Source organism: Rhinopithecus bieti, unplaced genomic scaffold, assembly GCF_001698545.2.
Source record: "Rhinopithecus bieti isolate Rb0 unplaced genomic scaffold, ASM169854v2 scaffold_777, whole genome shotgun sequence".
In the NCBI taxonomy this organism is placed as follows: Eukaryota; Metazoa; Chordata; class Mammalia; order Primates; family Cercopithecidae; genus Rhinopithecus; species Rhinopithecus bieti.
This window is the reverse complement of record NW_016803392.1, coordinates 2,352,397-2,369,148: the sequence shown is the minus strand read 5'-3', so window position 1 is coordinate 2,369,148 and position 16,752 is coordinate 2,352,397. Positions and strand designations below refer to the sequence as shown.

Here is a 16,752-nt window from a genome sequence, read left to right as displayed (position 1 = left end):
TCCTTGGTTATTTTCTTTCTGAACTTTCAGATTAAACAACACTCAGAGAAAAGAGAGAATCCTGCCCCTCCAGTGAAATAGCATTTTGGATTTTGTCATACTGTATAAAGGCTGCAGTCTTGGAAAAATAGGGTAGTGTTGACTCAAATTAAGAATCTTTTATTAGGGTCTTGCTCAAGTACCTTTTGTTTAAACTTTCTACTTGGAAATAATTTCAAACTTCAAAAAAATTTCAAAAGTAAAAATATTAAAAGACACACATACACACACACATACTTATTCCATCTACCTAGATTCATCTATCTTTAACAATTTACCCCCTTTGTCGTTTGCTTCCATCTCTCTCTGTATGCATATACATGTATATCTATACATGCATGCATGTATGTATAAGTGTATGCATATACATATACATGCACACATGAACACACACCCTTTGAAGCTAAGTTATGATATCTCATGGCCCTTTGGTTGCTAAATAATAACTGTATATTTCCTAACAATAAAAATATCTCTTACATAACAACATCAGAGTTATAAAAACTTTTATCTAGTTGTCTGTCCATATTCTAATTTTGTCAACTGATCTAATAAATTTCTTTTATAGCATTTCCCCCTATCTAGTATAGGATTCAATCTAGAGTTAGGTATTGCAATCAATTGTCATGTCTCTTTAGCCTCCTTTACTCTAGAATATTTTAGAGCCTTTCTTTGTATTGACATTTTAGAAAATACAGTCCTCCCTTTTAATAGAACTTTTTTTTGTTGTTTAAAATTTCAACTTTTATTTTAGATACAGGGGTACATGTACAAGTTGCATGAGGATATTGTGTGATGCTGAGGTTTGGGGTACAGATCTTTTCACTTAGATAGTGAGCATAGTACTTGATAGGTAATTCTTCAAACCATGCCTTCCTTCTTCCCTTCATGCTCTAGTCGTCCACCTTGCCCATTGCTCTCATATTTATGTCCAGATGTGCTAAATGTTTAGCTCCCACTTATAAGTGAGAACATGTGGTATTTTTTTTCCTGTTCCTGCATTATTTCACTTAGGATTTTGGCCTCCAACTACATCCACGTTGCTGCAAAGGACATGATGTCATTCTTTTTAATGGCTGTGTAGTATTCCACAGTATATATGTACCATATTTTTTTAATCCAGTCCACAAATGATGGACAACTGGGATAATTCTACATTTTTGATACCGTGAAGGGCACAGTGATGAACATACATGTGCACATGTCTTTTTGGTAGTATAATTTATTTTCCTTTGGGTATATACCCAGTAATGTGATTGCTAGGTTGAATAGTAGCACTATTTTAAGTTCTTTGAGAAATCTGCAGACTGCTTTCCACAGACTGGACTAACTTACATTCCCACCAAAAGTGTATAAGCAGCCGGGAGTGGTGGCTCATGCCTGTAATCCCAGCACTTTGGGAGGCCGAGGCGGGCAGATCACAAGGTCAGGAGATTGAGACCATCCTGGCTAACATGGTGAAATCCTGTCTACTCTAAAAATACAAAAAATTAGCTGGGCGTGGTGGCAGGTGCCTGTAGTCCCAGCTATTCTGGAGGCTGAGGCAGGAGAATGGCATGAACCCAGGCGGTGGAGCTTGTAGTGAGCCGAGATCGCACCACTGCACTCCAGCCTGGGTGACAGAGCGAGAGTCTGTCTCAAAAAATAAATAAATAAATAAATAAATAAATAAATAAAATAAATAAAATAAAAAAAGTGTATAGGCAGTTCTTTTCTTCACAATCTTGCCAGCATCTGTTTTTTGACTTTTTAATGATGGCCACTCTGGCTGGTGGGAGATGGTATCTCACTGTTGTTTTGATGTGTGTTTCTCTAAAGATTAGTGATGTTGAACATTTTTTCATGTTTGTTGCCCACTTGTATCTCTTCTTTTGAGCAATGTCTGTTCATGTCCTTTGTCCATTTTTTTAAAAGGAGTTGTTTTTTGCTTCTTGATTTGTTTAACTTCCCTATAAATTCTGGATATTAGGCTTTTGTTGGTTGTATAGTTTGCAAACAGCTTCTCCTATTCTGTAGGTTGTCTATTTACTCTGTTGATTGTTTCTTTTGCTGTGCAGAAACTTTTTAGTTTAATTAGGTTCCACTTGTCTACTTTTGTTTTTGTTACAATTGCTTTTGGGGACTTAACCAAAAATTCTTTGCCAAGGCTGTTACAGTTTGGCTTTGTGTCCTCACCCAAATCTCATGTTGAATGGTGGGAGAGAGACCTGGTGGGAGGTGATTGAATCATGGGGCAGATTTCCCCTTGCTGCTCTTGTGATAGTGAGTGAATTCTCACAAGATCTCACAGATTTGTTTAAAAGTGTGTAGCAAAAAAGTACTACTCACTTTTTTGTTTAAAAGTGTGTAGGACTTCCCCCTTTGCTCTCTCTCCTGCTTACTTCCCCTTTGCCCTTCCACCATGTTTGTAAGTTTTCTGAGGTCTCCCAAGCCATGCCTCCTGTACAGCCTGTGGAACTGTGAGTCAGTTAAACCTCTTTTCTACATAAATTACCCTGTCTCAGGTATGTCTCTATAGCAGTGTGAGAATGGAATAATATAGAAAATTGGTACCAGAGAAATGGGACATTGCTATAAAGATACCCGAAAATGTGGACACAACATTGGAACTGGGTAATGGGCAGAGGTTGGAACAGTTTGCAGGGATCAGAAGAAGGCAGGAAGATGAGGGAAAGTTTGGAACTTCTTAGAGACTTGTTGAATGGTTGTGACCAAAATGTGGATAGTGATATGGACAGTGAAGCCCAGGCTGTGGTAGTCTCAGATGAAGATGTGGAACTTATTGGGAGCTGGAGTAAAGGTAACTTTTGCTATGCTTTAGCAAAGAGACTGGTGGCATTTTGCCTCTGCCGTAGAAAACTATGGAACTTTGAACTTAAGAGAGATGATTTAGAATATCTGGGAGAACAAATTTCTAAGTGCAAAGCAGGTAACTTGGCTGCTTCTTAAAGCCTATGTTCATTTGCATAAACAAAGAAATAACCTGAAACTAGAACTTATATTTAAAAAGGAAGTAGAGCATGAAAGGTTGGAAAATTTGTAGCCCAACCATGTAGTAGAAAAGAAAAATCCATTTTCTGGGGGGACATTCAAGCCTGCTGCAGAAGTTTGCAGAGCCTTCTGGCAGAGTCTTTAGGATTTTCTATATGGAATCATGTCATAAGTGAAGAGAGATAGTTTGACTTCTTCTTTTATTATGGGGATGTCTTTTGTTTCTTTCTCTTGCCTGATTGCTGTGGCTGGGACTTCTAGCACTATGTATAACAGGAGTGGTGAGAGTAGACATACTTGTCTTGTTCCAGTTCTCAAGGGGAATGGCTTGAGCTTTTGCCTATTTAGCATGATGTTGGCTGTGGGTTGGGCATATATGACTCCTATTATTTTGATGTATGTTCCTTTGATGCCTAATCTGTTGAGGATTTACATCATGAAGGAATGTTGGATTTTATCTTAAGCTTTTCCTGTATCTGTTGATATGATCATATGGTTCTTGCTTTTAATTCTGTTTATGTGGTGAATCCCATTTATTGGTGTGAGTATGTTAAACCAGCCTCATATCCCAGAAATAAAGCCTACTTGATCATGGTACATTAACTTTTTGATGTGCTGCTAGATTTGGTTTGCTAATATTTGTGGAAATTAAAGAACTTCCTCTTGAATAACTACTGGCTGAAATAAAAAAATTCATTGAAACTAATAAAAATAAGAATACAACTTACCAAAGTCTCTGGGATGCAGCCAAGCAGTGTTAAGAGGAAAGTTTAAAGTCCTAAGTGCTTTCATCAAGAAGTTAGAAACATCTAAAAATTAACAGTCTAACTCTGCACCTAAAAGAACAGAAAAAAAAAAAAACCAACCCCAAAGCTAACAGAAGTAAAGAAATAATTAAAATTAGAGAAGAGCTTAATGAAGTTGAGATGCAAAAGATCAATAAAACAAAAAGTAGGTTCTTCAAAAAAATAAAGTAAGAGATTGATAGACTACTAGCAAGATTTACAAAGAAAAGGAAAGAGAAGATCCAAATAAGAATAATCAGAAACAGTATTACAACTGATCGCACATAAATAGAAAAGATCCTCAGGGACTGCTGTGATCAACTCTATGCACAGAAGTTAGGAAATCTAGAGGAAACGGATAAATTTCTGGAAACACACAATCTCCCAAGATTAAATCAGGAAGCAACTGAAACCTTGAATAGACTAATATCAACTTCCGAAATTGAATTAGTAACAAAGAACATATGAAGCAAAAGAAGCCCTGGACCCGATGGATTCACAGCCAAATTCTACCAGATGTACAAAGAAGAACTGACACGATCCTATTGAAACTATTCCAGAAAATGGAGGAGGAGAGGCCTTTCCCTAACTCATTCTTTGAAGCCAGCATCAGACTGATACCAAAATCTGCCAGAGACACAATGAAAAAAGAAAACTTCAGGCCAATATCCCTGATGAATGCAGACACAATAGAATATATCTTATTTTGTATTTATTTGATACTACTTTGTGATTGGATTTAGTTCGGTTATACTCTGCCCTAATATTGCATAGGTGATATTGTGTCCTTCCCAGGGTATTACATTTGGAGGAGCACAACATCCCTCTCTCTCTCACTGATGATATTAATTTTGATCACTTCATCAACTTCTTGTCTAATTTCTCCACTGCATAATTACTGTTTCTTTTTGTCCTTTGCAACCAATAAGATTTTTACAGGGAGGCACTTAGAGACCATGCATTTATCCTGGTCTTCATCAAAATTTCCTCGATTTAGTATCCATTGATTATTCTAGCCTGATGCAATCTTTATTATGCTGATTACAAAATGATAACTTCTGAATTTCAGCACTCCCTTCATATTTCTTAATCTGCTCTTGAAGTTTTGCTATAGATGAGAGCCCTCCTTTCTCTCTCTGACTCTCTCTACCTATCTACCTATATATATAGCTATCATTTATTACTGGTAAGGACTCATGAATTCCTGCTTTTCTCAATGGTTTCTAACTCATTAATATACTTAACTATATTGATGTTCAAATTTTCCTAGATGTGTACAGTGGGAGTCCCTTCAAACTGACTTCTATATCCTTCTGACATACCCTAGCAGTTTTTGGACTATGTTCTTATTTTCTGACCTAACAAAGTATTTCCAATTCACTTTTGTCTACTTTGTCCTTAGACATTTCTCTGAGTTCCGTTCCTTTCAGCAGGAAATTATATTGAAAATCAAGATGTGGATGTAGGTATGGTTTTTGCTACTGGGATATCTTTGCTTCTTAGTCTTTTCAAAAGACACATCTAGGAAATATATGCACATACACATATCTGCAATGCAAACACACATGCATGCTCAAGCACATTTACACACAGATGTGATTAAGATTAAGATTACCAGTGAAGGACAGGTGGACATGGGTTCTCCAGATGTGATACTTGGGAAGGACACTAACCTTCATGCACACACACATGCATACACACACACAGATGCACACACATATTGTGGAAATCATGAGTTTGCATTGGTACTGCCAATTTGACTCCATCCCTGCATCTACACAGGGTTCTTTCCAGTCTTTCCTTATTCCATATTTCTATGTTCCTTTTCCCTCAGTGAGAACCTGGGCACCCAATGACAACACATTTACACATTTATGTAATCTTACAATACATAACAATGTTTCAAAATTGCTTTGCTCACATCATTACAATAAAAAAAACCAATCTTACTACCAAGCCTTCTAGATTTGCTTACAATTCTCACCCTGTTCCCACCACCCCCACCCCACCCTACATGAGACTGGGGTAGATAGTCAAATATATAGTCAAATTTTGTGTTCCTAGCTACTTGGGTTAGGTTTTTATTTTTTATTTTTTGAGATGGAGTCTTGCTGTGTTGCCCAGTCTGGAGTACAGTGGTGTGATCTCGGCTCACCACAACCTCCACCTCCTGGGTTCAAGCACTTCTCCCGCTTCAGCCTTCTGAGTAGCTGGGACTACAGGCACGTGCCACCATGTCTGGTTATTTTTTGTATTTTTAGTAGAGATGGGGTTTCACTATGTTGGCCAGGCTGGTCTCAAACTCCTGACTTCATGATCCACCCACCTTGGCCTCCCAAAGTGCTGGGATTACAGGTGTGAGCCAACACGCCTGACCTGGATTAGTTTTTTGTTTCTTTTTTCTCTTTCAGTGTGCTTATGGTATTTATTTAAAATACAAATGCTTTCAGTTTTAGTTTTTTTCCTGTTATTTAATTTTATTATTTTAATATGTAGAATACTAATATTCTTTTTTTCAGACAAAATTATACAGAAAGGTATATACAGCAAAGGTCACTCCTCCATATTTCCCTCCCACTCTGTTCCTTCTTTACCCCTCAACTCCATCATTTCTTGATTTATCTCTCCTGTTTCTTTTTGTAAAAATAGGCATATACATACTTCAATTTTTTAAAATTTTCCCTTCTTTCTTACACAAAGGTAGCATATTACATGCTGTTTGTACTTCACCTTTCTCACTTAATAATATCTCTGGAAATCACTCCATATCAGTTGATAGAGATTTTCTTCTTTCTTGTTTTTACAACTGTACATTAATTCCATTTTGTATATTTACCACATTTTATTCAACCAATCTCCTATATTGGACATTTAGATAATTTCAAATACTTTCTGAATCCACATAAAGATGCCAAAATAACCTTGTGCATATATATTTTGATATTGTTGGAGGCTGAGTTTCAGGGTGAATTCCTCAAGTTGAATTACAATGTCAATGAATAATACGTAGTTTTGTTAAATTTCATCATATTCTTCTCAATATTGGTAGCACCATTTTGCACTCCCTTCAGCAGTATATGAGTGTGCATGTTTTCCCCAAAGTCTTGATAACAGAGAATATTGTCAAACTTGAAATTCATGACCATTAAATGGAGAAGAACTGATGTCTCAGTACATTTTAAATTTGGATTTCTTTTATTATGAATAAATTTCATGTTTTTCAAGTGATTAAGAGTATTTTAATTTTTGTGTGTGAATTATTTGTTCATGGCTTTAGCCCACTTTTCCATAGGATTTTCAGTTTTTTATCCTCAATATTTGTAATATATCAACTAAATACATTGATAAAGATATGTATATTGATATATCATCTGAGATATATGTTGTAAATATTTTCACTTACTTTATTATTTGCCTTTTGACTTTGCTTTCTCTCTCATGCATATTGTTTTTATTTTTAAGTAGCTAAATTTATCCATCTTTTCTTTCATTGCATGTATATTCATACAATTATAGTCATATATATTTATACCATATAGTATATGTATATGCACACATATATATAACTATATATAGTATTTATATACTATAACTGTACATATATATGTATCTACAAATATAGCTATAGATAGATATGCATGCATGTATTACGTATATATATAGTTAAGAAAATATCCTTTTTCTCAAGAGGTTTTAGTAGGAATGGGTGTTGAATGTTGCCAAAGATTTTTTAAACAACTATGGAGATTATTCCTGTCCTTTTTCTCCTTAGTTCTGTTTATATGGTAAATTATATTAAGCAATTTTCTATCATCAAATGCTTCTTGCACTCTTGGTATAACCCTTAGGTAATGTTTTCAATTCCCATCACTACGTCTCAGATATTGGGGTCTCTACTGCAGTGGCCTTGCCTCTACCAACAGACTCCTTTCTGAAGCCTTTAAAAGTATTTCTCACATGTTGTCCCTGAAATCATACCTTTTCCTTTATTATTTTCTCTTCTTTGTGCATATTTTTTATATGTATCACACTGTATGTATTTGTTTAAATGTCTAGCTCTTCCATTAAATTTTACATTCACTGAAGGCAATAAGCAGTTCTTAGATTTTTTTTTTTGTATCAATTTCATGAGTGTGGAATCTACAAACCCTAAACTGGCCATCCAAAAGAGGTATTCAGGAAAAGTGCTTGTCAGACTTTTCTAGTAATTGGCCACAAAATTAAAATCAATTCTTATTTATTATTGTGTTAGATTTCAGATCTATTAGTCACCAAAGCATGTCCCTTTGAATCAGTGCAATGGCTTTATGTTTAAGAAAAATCCAATGCAACCCAATTATCTGTAAGAGTGGAATTAGGCTTATCTTAAACCAGTCATGCAAAAATGATTTTACCATAGATGGAATTCTCAGATCCCTGTTCATCTTCCCATTCAGCATTAACAGATACTTATGCTCTGAAGAGAGAAAATGCAGAATAGAGAGGTTAACTCTTATACATGGCTCTCAGGATATCAGGTCCACTATCAAACTTCTCTGCAGGATTCATGTAACTGTTGTTCTATCCCCTCCAGCCTACCTTCTTGGCACTTTTAAGTATTTTCTGGTGATAGTTGAATGGCATAATGCTGTAGCCAATTTTATTTGCTGATATATCGTCTTGGGACAGTAAATGGGACTTAGTCTGACAAAACTCAGGGCAAATGTGCGTAAGTTTCTGGTACTTACCAAGGGTAGCTGGATATGGCCCCCGCCATGCTCTTTTCTTTATGTTGTGATACTGGGTTTGTTGCTCTTCCTTATTACTCCCCCCAGTGTCCCTCCCCACAATCACAATGCCACAGTCTTTGAACAAATATGAGGAATCTGAGTGAGCAGAACAGGAAAGACTTTGGAGATTTGGCTAACAGAGATTGGAGGATACAAAGATGCTGTCCGAGGAGAAAAATTTAGATTCCGTTATTCCCATTTCTATGTTATTTACACTCACAAAATATCAAGACCCATCACAGATGCACCATTCAAGCTTTGAGAATAATTCCAATAGTGTTCTCTGGCCCTGACCTAGCTTAAGGTCATAGTGTCCTGCTTTCTGGTCATGGCTTCCTGACTGGAGCATGGTGCCTTTGTTAGTAATCCAGGAAATCCAGGAAAAAGGCACCTTTGTAGGAGCTGGGAAATGAACTGCCTTAATTCCCCAATTCTCACTATGTGTTTCAGCCAGTTAATGTGGACACCCATCCTTTAGCTAGTTGACACAGCCATGATTGCTGCTGTCAAAAAGTCAATTAGGCTATGCATCTCAGCCTTCATCTCAGAGAGAATAAAGTTTCTGTATTTCTGAAGATTCAACCTTCAGGTTCAAAGTCACCATCCTAAGTCCGGGTGCCAAGAGGGCTGCCTTTAAGGACCTCTTCCCCTGTTCAGAGCCTCTGAGATATTTTTCATTATCTTTCGTCTTAGTAAATTTCTCTAAACTTTCTTTTCAACTTCTGATGTTGATTACTCTCTTTTCTCTTTTCATTTCCTCATGTTTTTTGGCACTTTCTAGAGCATCCCACCCCACAGGGTTAATTATTTCTACTTTTCTTTGTTTTCTGTTACAATTTTTAGCATATACTACCAAAGCATAAAAAACCAATGTTTACTCAAAAGCACACAAAGCAGTAGCTCTTGTCTATAGTAAAAGAAGATACCAAAGCAATTAAAGATCAATTACACTCTAGGCTAGAAATCAGAGAGCTGGGTCATCATTTTGGTTTTACCATTTCTAATTGTGTGACCTTGGACAAGTCAATTTCACAGAACCCTTAACTCACTATTTGTAAAATGACCTCTAATACCCATCCTGGTCAAATGTTCTATGATTTTTAAAAAGTTATTTTGGTGAAGTCAGCCATATCTTCCTGTTAAAACAAAACTCATGTTGAACCAAAGAAAATAGAAAATACTCTTTTTTTTTTTTTTAAAAAAAGCATGCATTAGGCACTTACATATGAGCTAAAATATGCCTACCTCTGGATCTATATGTGTAGGTTAACTATTGCTACAATGTTGTGTAATAATCACACAATTTCAGTGGCATGCAACAGTATTTAACTTATGTGCCTGTTGAGGTAGGCTGTGGGTTTTGCTGATCTAGACTGGGCCAGCCTTGGGTGGTTCTGCTCCATGAGCCTTTCTTTTTCTTCTTGGCACTAGTAGGCTAGTCTGGAAATGATCTTCTCATGGTGATGGTAGAAAAGAAGAGAGTGAAACCAATCATAGAAGTACTTTTCAAACCATGGGTTAGTCATGCCCATGATACTCCATTGCAAAACAAATCACATTGTCAAGTTGAGGTGTGCTCCTGGTGCAGGTGGGTAAGGAAATGAATATATGAATAACAATGTTCACTAACACATAGTGCTTTGGAAATGAGCGACAAACATGTTTACATATGGCTTTTTCTAAGTGAAAATGAAACTTTAGGGATTAGAGTCTAGTATTGCTATTTCTCCTATGAGGCAGAGCTAAATTCACTTCTGGCGACAGGAGTTGCTGGTTGAGACACTGTATGAATTTACTTGCACACAATTTAGGGTTCAAATGAAACTGTCATTTTAGTCAAATAAGGGTGGTCAAGCTCACAGCACTACCTAAAAGGCAACTGGAGCCCCTCCAATTTGCAGGTTTGTGAAAAGTTCCTCTGAACTACTCACTGAAGATCCCCCCATTTATAAGCAACTGCTCACTCTATTCAAGTGGTAATGAATGTGCAAATGCTGGCCAGAACTTAATTACGAGACTAAAAGAGTATACTTCAAAGAAGAGCTAATATAAAAACACAGTGAGACACCTGTCATGTGATGGATTGATAAATTACATGGATTTATGTTATACTATAAAACTGTCTCTCCCTTTAGTGAAACAATCCAGATACCTCCAACTCTGCCACTCTCTACCCCCACCTTCTACTTATATTCATATGTTCTAGTAAAACAGTAAAATAAAGCCATAATGCTTTGTACACAAATTACTGATGATTAAGTCGCATTAAATACAAATCACTATACACATGAAGCAAAGCAACAGCCATACATATGAAGCTAGCATTTGTTTCTTGAGAACTAATAAGGAATTATAGATAAATAATTAAGGCAGGTAAACCGTTTATTTTTCTAGTTATTGAGCTGTATTTCAGTAATCTATTGCTATGTAACAAATTATACTCAAAATTAATCGTGTTAAACAACAAGCACTTATTATTTTATAGTGTTAGAAGTTCAGAAGTTTAGAAAAAGGCTTAGCTGGGTAGTTCTGGCTCTCCTTAGGTCTTGGTCAAAAGATCAGCTGAAGTTGCAATTATCTGAAGACTTGACTGGAGGCTGGAAAATCTGCTTCCAAGATGGCTCCCTTAGATGGCTGGCAAGTTGGTGCTTATTAGCAAAATACCTCAGTTCCTTGACAGGTAGATTTCTCAATAGGGCTGCCTGGGTGTCTTCATGGCATGGGAATGGACTTTTCCCAGTGTCAGTGGTCAAAGAGAGATCAAAGTGGAAGCCACAGTGTATTTTGTGACCTAGCCTTGGTCATTTCTAAGCTTTTTTGGCTATACCAAGGATGAGACTGGTACTCCATCTCAACATTGTGCAAGTGCATGACCCTGAGTGTGAATACCTCCTTACATTTTTTTCCCTAGATACATTGATTGCCTCACCTTAATCCTGGCCCCAGGTTATACAAATCATCTGTATTCAGCATCGGAGGGAACTGTATAAGGGTGTGAATAGTAGGAGGCACAAACATTGGGGCTCATCTTGGAGGCTGGCCACCACAAGAGTTAAGCACCTACCTAAGATTCTGAGTGATGAGAAAGAACTTCCACTGGCTCGATGGTTCTCAACTTTGCTGAACATGTGAATCATCTGAGAGTGCTGATGCCTGTGCCTCACTCCTCAGACATTCTGATTTAATTAAACTGAAGTGTGACAGCCATGGTATTTAAGAAAAAGACATAATCTCCAAATAACTCTGCACAAGATATTCTCATGTGCAGTCAGGGATAAGCATACTGCAAGTGAACTAAAGTTTCCTTTTGAGACTAAAGTCCACACAGAATTTGCCTATCACTATCTGTCAACAACATCTGTTTTTCCCTCCTGGAGCAGGGAGTGTGGGAAGGTTTCAAGAGACGAGGAGGATTAGTCATTTATTTCCTCACAAACTGTTGCTGAATACAGAACACGTCTGGCTGACTAGGTTTCTTCTCTGACACCTGCACATTCTGCTTCAACTGTTCTGTAAAAGATTGGTGGGAGCAGGGTTAATTAATCAGTGCTGATCTGATTTGAGGCTATTTCTCTTTTTCAAAACAGATCAAAACAGGCAGGTTAAATGAACAGGAAAGTCCCCAGATGAAAAAGAGAAAAACAGGAATTAGATGAGTAGGGTTGGACGCAGGCTGCCTGTTTACTTACAAAACAGTTTGGTACCAGTTTGATGGACATACACACGAAGGCACTCAGATGAGACCACTCTTGGCTAATATAATTTTAGAGGCCAGTGGAATTTTATATCTTCTAGGTTACTTGGTTGTTGGCTAATTATCTCTTTGATCCCTCTTCATCCTGGTCCACATGGCAGGAGTCTGGGCTGAACATGGTGGGAAGACAGTGAAGGAGGATTGAAAATGTGGTTCCTGTGCAAAGTATTCTGTTTTCTGTCCATGAAAATAAACAACAGAATTCCAATATGAAGACTAACAATACTTCTCCATTACTTGGCAGCCTCGTTAGAACTTTTACATATTCTTTTTCCTATAATGATTATCTTAGGGAATGCAACAAAGCCCCAGGATTTTGGCAAAGAGTTTACAATGTTGATAGATGTTCAAATAAGAGGATCAGGCATAGGCATACACTTGAAACCATTGTTGTCCCTCTCTCAGAGAATTTAAATGAAAATACTGTATTTTTTTGATGATGGCAGCCTAATGTGTACTTCTTACATAAGCAAGAAAACCACTACAAATTGCGTTGAGTGTGAACATGACATATCCTCTCACTCTTGGTTAAGCTTCAGGCATTTGGAGATGAAGGGGGGTGAGTTGCTGGGAAAACAGGCCACTCACTTCTGACTTCCATTTCAGCTGCAGCAAAGGCGTGGCTGAAGGGCGACTATATTAATAAAGCACAATGTCTACCTTCTCAATAAGATTCCAGCAGAGTTCTGCCATGGGGCAAAGTCTCACGAGACTAGAGGGTCTCCATCTCATGATAAGGCAGATCACTTTCGTTGGGCTCTTGAATGCAAGTGTACTTGATAGGAGGGGGTGGTGGCTTGAAAGGTGGAGGTCTTTCCATGCTAGGAACAAAATATTGGTCTTTCAGTGCTAAGAATGTAAGGCAGTGTTATGCACACACACACAGACATGCGTTGTTTCTTTAAAGGAGAACACAGATTGATGAGAAAGAGACATACCTTCCCAGTTCTTTCAGCATTTTTGCTGGCATAACCCTGTGCTTGTTAGTCCTGTCAGCCATTTGAACCTCATGATGTTACTATTAGTTAATATTTAGATGGTACTTTGTAGTTTGCAAAGCATTTTTGTCATAACATTATTTACTTTGTGTGCAGGAAATGCATCACCATCTACAGATAAAACTGAGGTTCAGAGGTTTTAAACAACTTGCTCAAGAGAACCAGACTGACAATTCAAGTCTTTTCACCATAACTGATACTCTGCATGAAAACTGCCTCCTAATAGAAGAAATGTTTCTCTTATGTGGATTAAAATTTTCCTCCCGAGACTAAATCTTAAAATTCTAGGATTTAAGACTGAAGCTTTTCATATAGCCTCTTTGCTAACCCTAGCCCCAGCCTTTGCCCAAACACTCACTATGTACTGTGGGGATATGGTAGAGATGGGAAGTAAAGCTCTTCTCAATCCCTGAGTACTGGCTAGATAATGCCTAAATCCCTTTTGTTTGAATCAGTGAACATTCTTAAAGCCATCTTTGCACAAAGCACTATTTTATGTTAGTGCAAGTCATCTCTTTTTCTGAAATGCGTTAAAGAGCCAAGTTAGTGTGGAATTTAGCTATACAAATGCTCTAGCTATCTTGATATCAGGAAACAGAAATATATCTGTGAACATCTTTATGTCCATCACTCAAACACCTCCATGCCCTGGCAATCCATAGCCTCTTAGGAGAGATAAATAGTGGGTGGTGGGGGAAGGAGGATGGAGAGATTGATTCTCATCTCTATATAAAACAAACACTTGAATACAGAACAATTTAAAAAATCAATTCAGATTTTCAGATTTCATTTGTTCATTTAATATAAAGCTCTCTAATCCCTGTTACCCAATTTTCAGATGCTTTAACGGAGACTTCATATGTATTAATAGGTAGGTACAATTCTACAAAATGTGCACTTTTGTTTTACTTTTGTTTTTTGGAGGAATTATGAGTTTCTCAAGGTCATGTGGTGGCCAAATTGTAGTCCTTGGAAAATAACCCAGAATTTCTAACTTCTGGTTTAGTGTTGTATTCACCACTCCCTGTATGTGGTTGTAGAGTCTTCAAGGATACTCTGCAAAAGGTAGAAAAGCATATGGCAAGATGGTTAATGTTATCTTAGAGTGGTAGTAAGACCAGTGGAAGATCAGCTCTGGGTACTGGGGTCTCTTCCAATGACGGCCCAATCCAGGCTGACTCAAAATAGCAAGTCAGAAAAATGAGGCTTAACCTTATGTACCATTTCAGCCTGCTGATTGGAGAAGGGTTTTGGAAAATATTTCAACAAGACAAAAACGAGTAACCCAATGCTTACTTTCTTTTCTGCTTGGGAAAAAAGGAAAAGGGCAGTAAAGCCCACTGTAGTGAAAAAGTGGCTGGAAATCTCTTAAAATTATCTTTCTCACTCAATTTCACACTTGAGCATCTAGGACCAGTGGAGACTAGGCAGTTCAAAGATACATGAAAATGAAAATAATGAAGATTAAAAGAAAATCAGTTTTAGTTTTGAGGGGAGGTAAGGCTCAGTTCTCATTTCATGTCCACAGACTTGCTCTATCTGATGAATGTTACAGCCTGACTAGGCCAATGCAGAGAGGGATACTGAGTCAGGAGTTGTGTATTTAATCCCAACTGTGTGATGCTGGGAAAGCTATATAATCTCTCTGAGCTTCTGTGAGCCTTATTTCTTCATTAAAATATGGGAGGAGCTTCACAGAGTAATAATATATTGTACTGATGAATATTTTACAATGAAAAGTTGTCAGTTCCTACATGTGTTAATATTATACTCACATTTCTTTTTGGTATTGACACCATTTTCTCACACCAAGACCAAACAATATTATGCAGCAAAAGAGTAAAGCTGCTACAATCACTGGCCAGGACATTCCATCTTTGGGCTTACTGACCACAATACCTGAAAAGGGCATAAAGAAAGATGAACTTTAATCCCAAATTTTGGCTTTTGGAAAACAGGATTAATTAAACTATTTCTCCTACGTGAAACATATTTTCTTCAAAGGCCATGGGGATTCTCATCGGCTATGATCATACTCTGGAGGTGGGCATGTCTATGCCTTGTTACCTACACGAGGTGATAACTTTTAAGAGTTAATGATGTATCCTATCAGAAAATTTCCATGGATATATATATAAGCATACATATGTACCATGAATATATACCTCTTTTATTACAATTGGGGGCATATTATACACACTATTCTGTCCATGGCTTCTTTTTCATTTTTTCACTATTTTAGGTTCAGGGGTACATGTGAAGTTTGTTATATAGGTAAATTACTTGCTGTGGGGATTTGGTGTACAGATTATTTTGTCACCCAGGTAATCAACATAGTGCCTGATAGGTAGGTTTTTTTTGTTTTTTGTTTTTTGTTTTTTTTAATCTTTACCCTCCTCTCGCCTTCAGAAGGCCTCAGTGTTTGTTGTTCTCTTCTTTGTGTCCATATGTACTTAATGTTTAGTTCCCACTTATTAGTGAGAACATGCTGTATTTGGTTTTCTATTCCTGTGTTAGTTTGCTTAGGATAATGGTCTCCAGTTCCATCCATGTTGTTGCAGATAATATTATCTCATTCTTTTTTATGGCTTCATAGTATTCCATGGTGTATATGTACCATGTTTTCTTTATCCAGTCACTGTGGATGGGTGTTTAGGTTAGTTCCATGTCTTTGCTATTGTGAATAGTGCTGTGATGAACATATGTGTTCATCTGTCTTTATGGTTGAACAATTTATATTCCCTTGGGTATATATCCAATATAATAAGATTGTTGGTTCAAGTAGTAATTTTTTTTTAAGGCGTTTGAGCAGTAGCCAAACTGCTTTCCACAATGGCTGAACTAATTTACATTCCCACCGGCAGTGTATAAGCGTTCCCTTTTCTTCACAATCTCACCTGCATCAGTTTCTTTCTTTCTTTCTTTCTTTCTTTTTTTTTTTTTTTTTACTTTTTAGTAATAGCCATTCTAACTTATGTGAGATGGTATCTCATTGTGGTTTTAATTTGCATTTCTCTAGGGATTAGTGATTTTGAGCTTTTAAACTAATCTAAGAATGTAAAAACCATTTTACATTTTAACATTTTACATTTTACATGTTTTAAAGAATAAGAGGCCAAAAGATGTACACCTGGCCTCTTTTTCTTAAAAAACATTCTTGGAATACTTTCCATAGCACTGCACAGAGATTTATCTCATTCTATTAAATGACTGAATAGTTCAATGGATATACCAGTTTATTTAATTTATCTCACAATGTTAGATGGTTAAATTGTTTCCAGACTTTGTTATTGCTAATGATACTCCAGTGAAATTTCTTATACATGATTGATAGTTCTTTAGGTACTTCGATTACATAGATCATTTGGGCAAAAAGCTATCTGGATTGGTTTTCTTTCCTTGTCTCAACTAGGTAG

General features: G+C 36.9%; 1 protein-coding gene across 2 annotated transcripts in view; it reads right to left on the bottom strand.

Annotated features, from left to right (window-relative positions):
• Positions 1 to 10,948: 10,948 nt before the first annotated feature.
• Positions 10,949 to 16,752, bottom strand: part of CD96 (CD96 molecule) — a 110,237-nt gene continuing 104,433 nt past the window's right edge. For both annotated transcript variants that reach the window (XM_017882382.1, XM_017882393.1), the window contains 2 exons: positions 15,112 to 15,235; positions 10,949 to 13,159 (listed from right to left, as the gene is read on the bottom strand). In XM_017882382.1, coding sequence (XP_017737871.1) covers positions 13,051 to 13,159; positions 15,112 to 15,235 — 233 coding nt within the window. In that variant the 3' untranslated portion in view covers positions 10,949 to 13,050. The remainder of the gene's footprint in view (positions 13,160 to 15,111; positions 15,236 to 16,752) is intronic.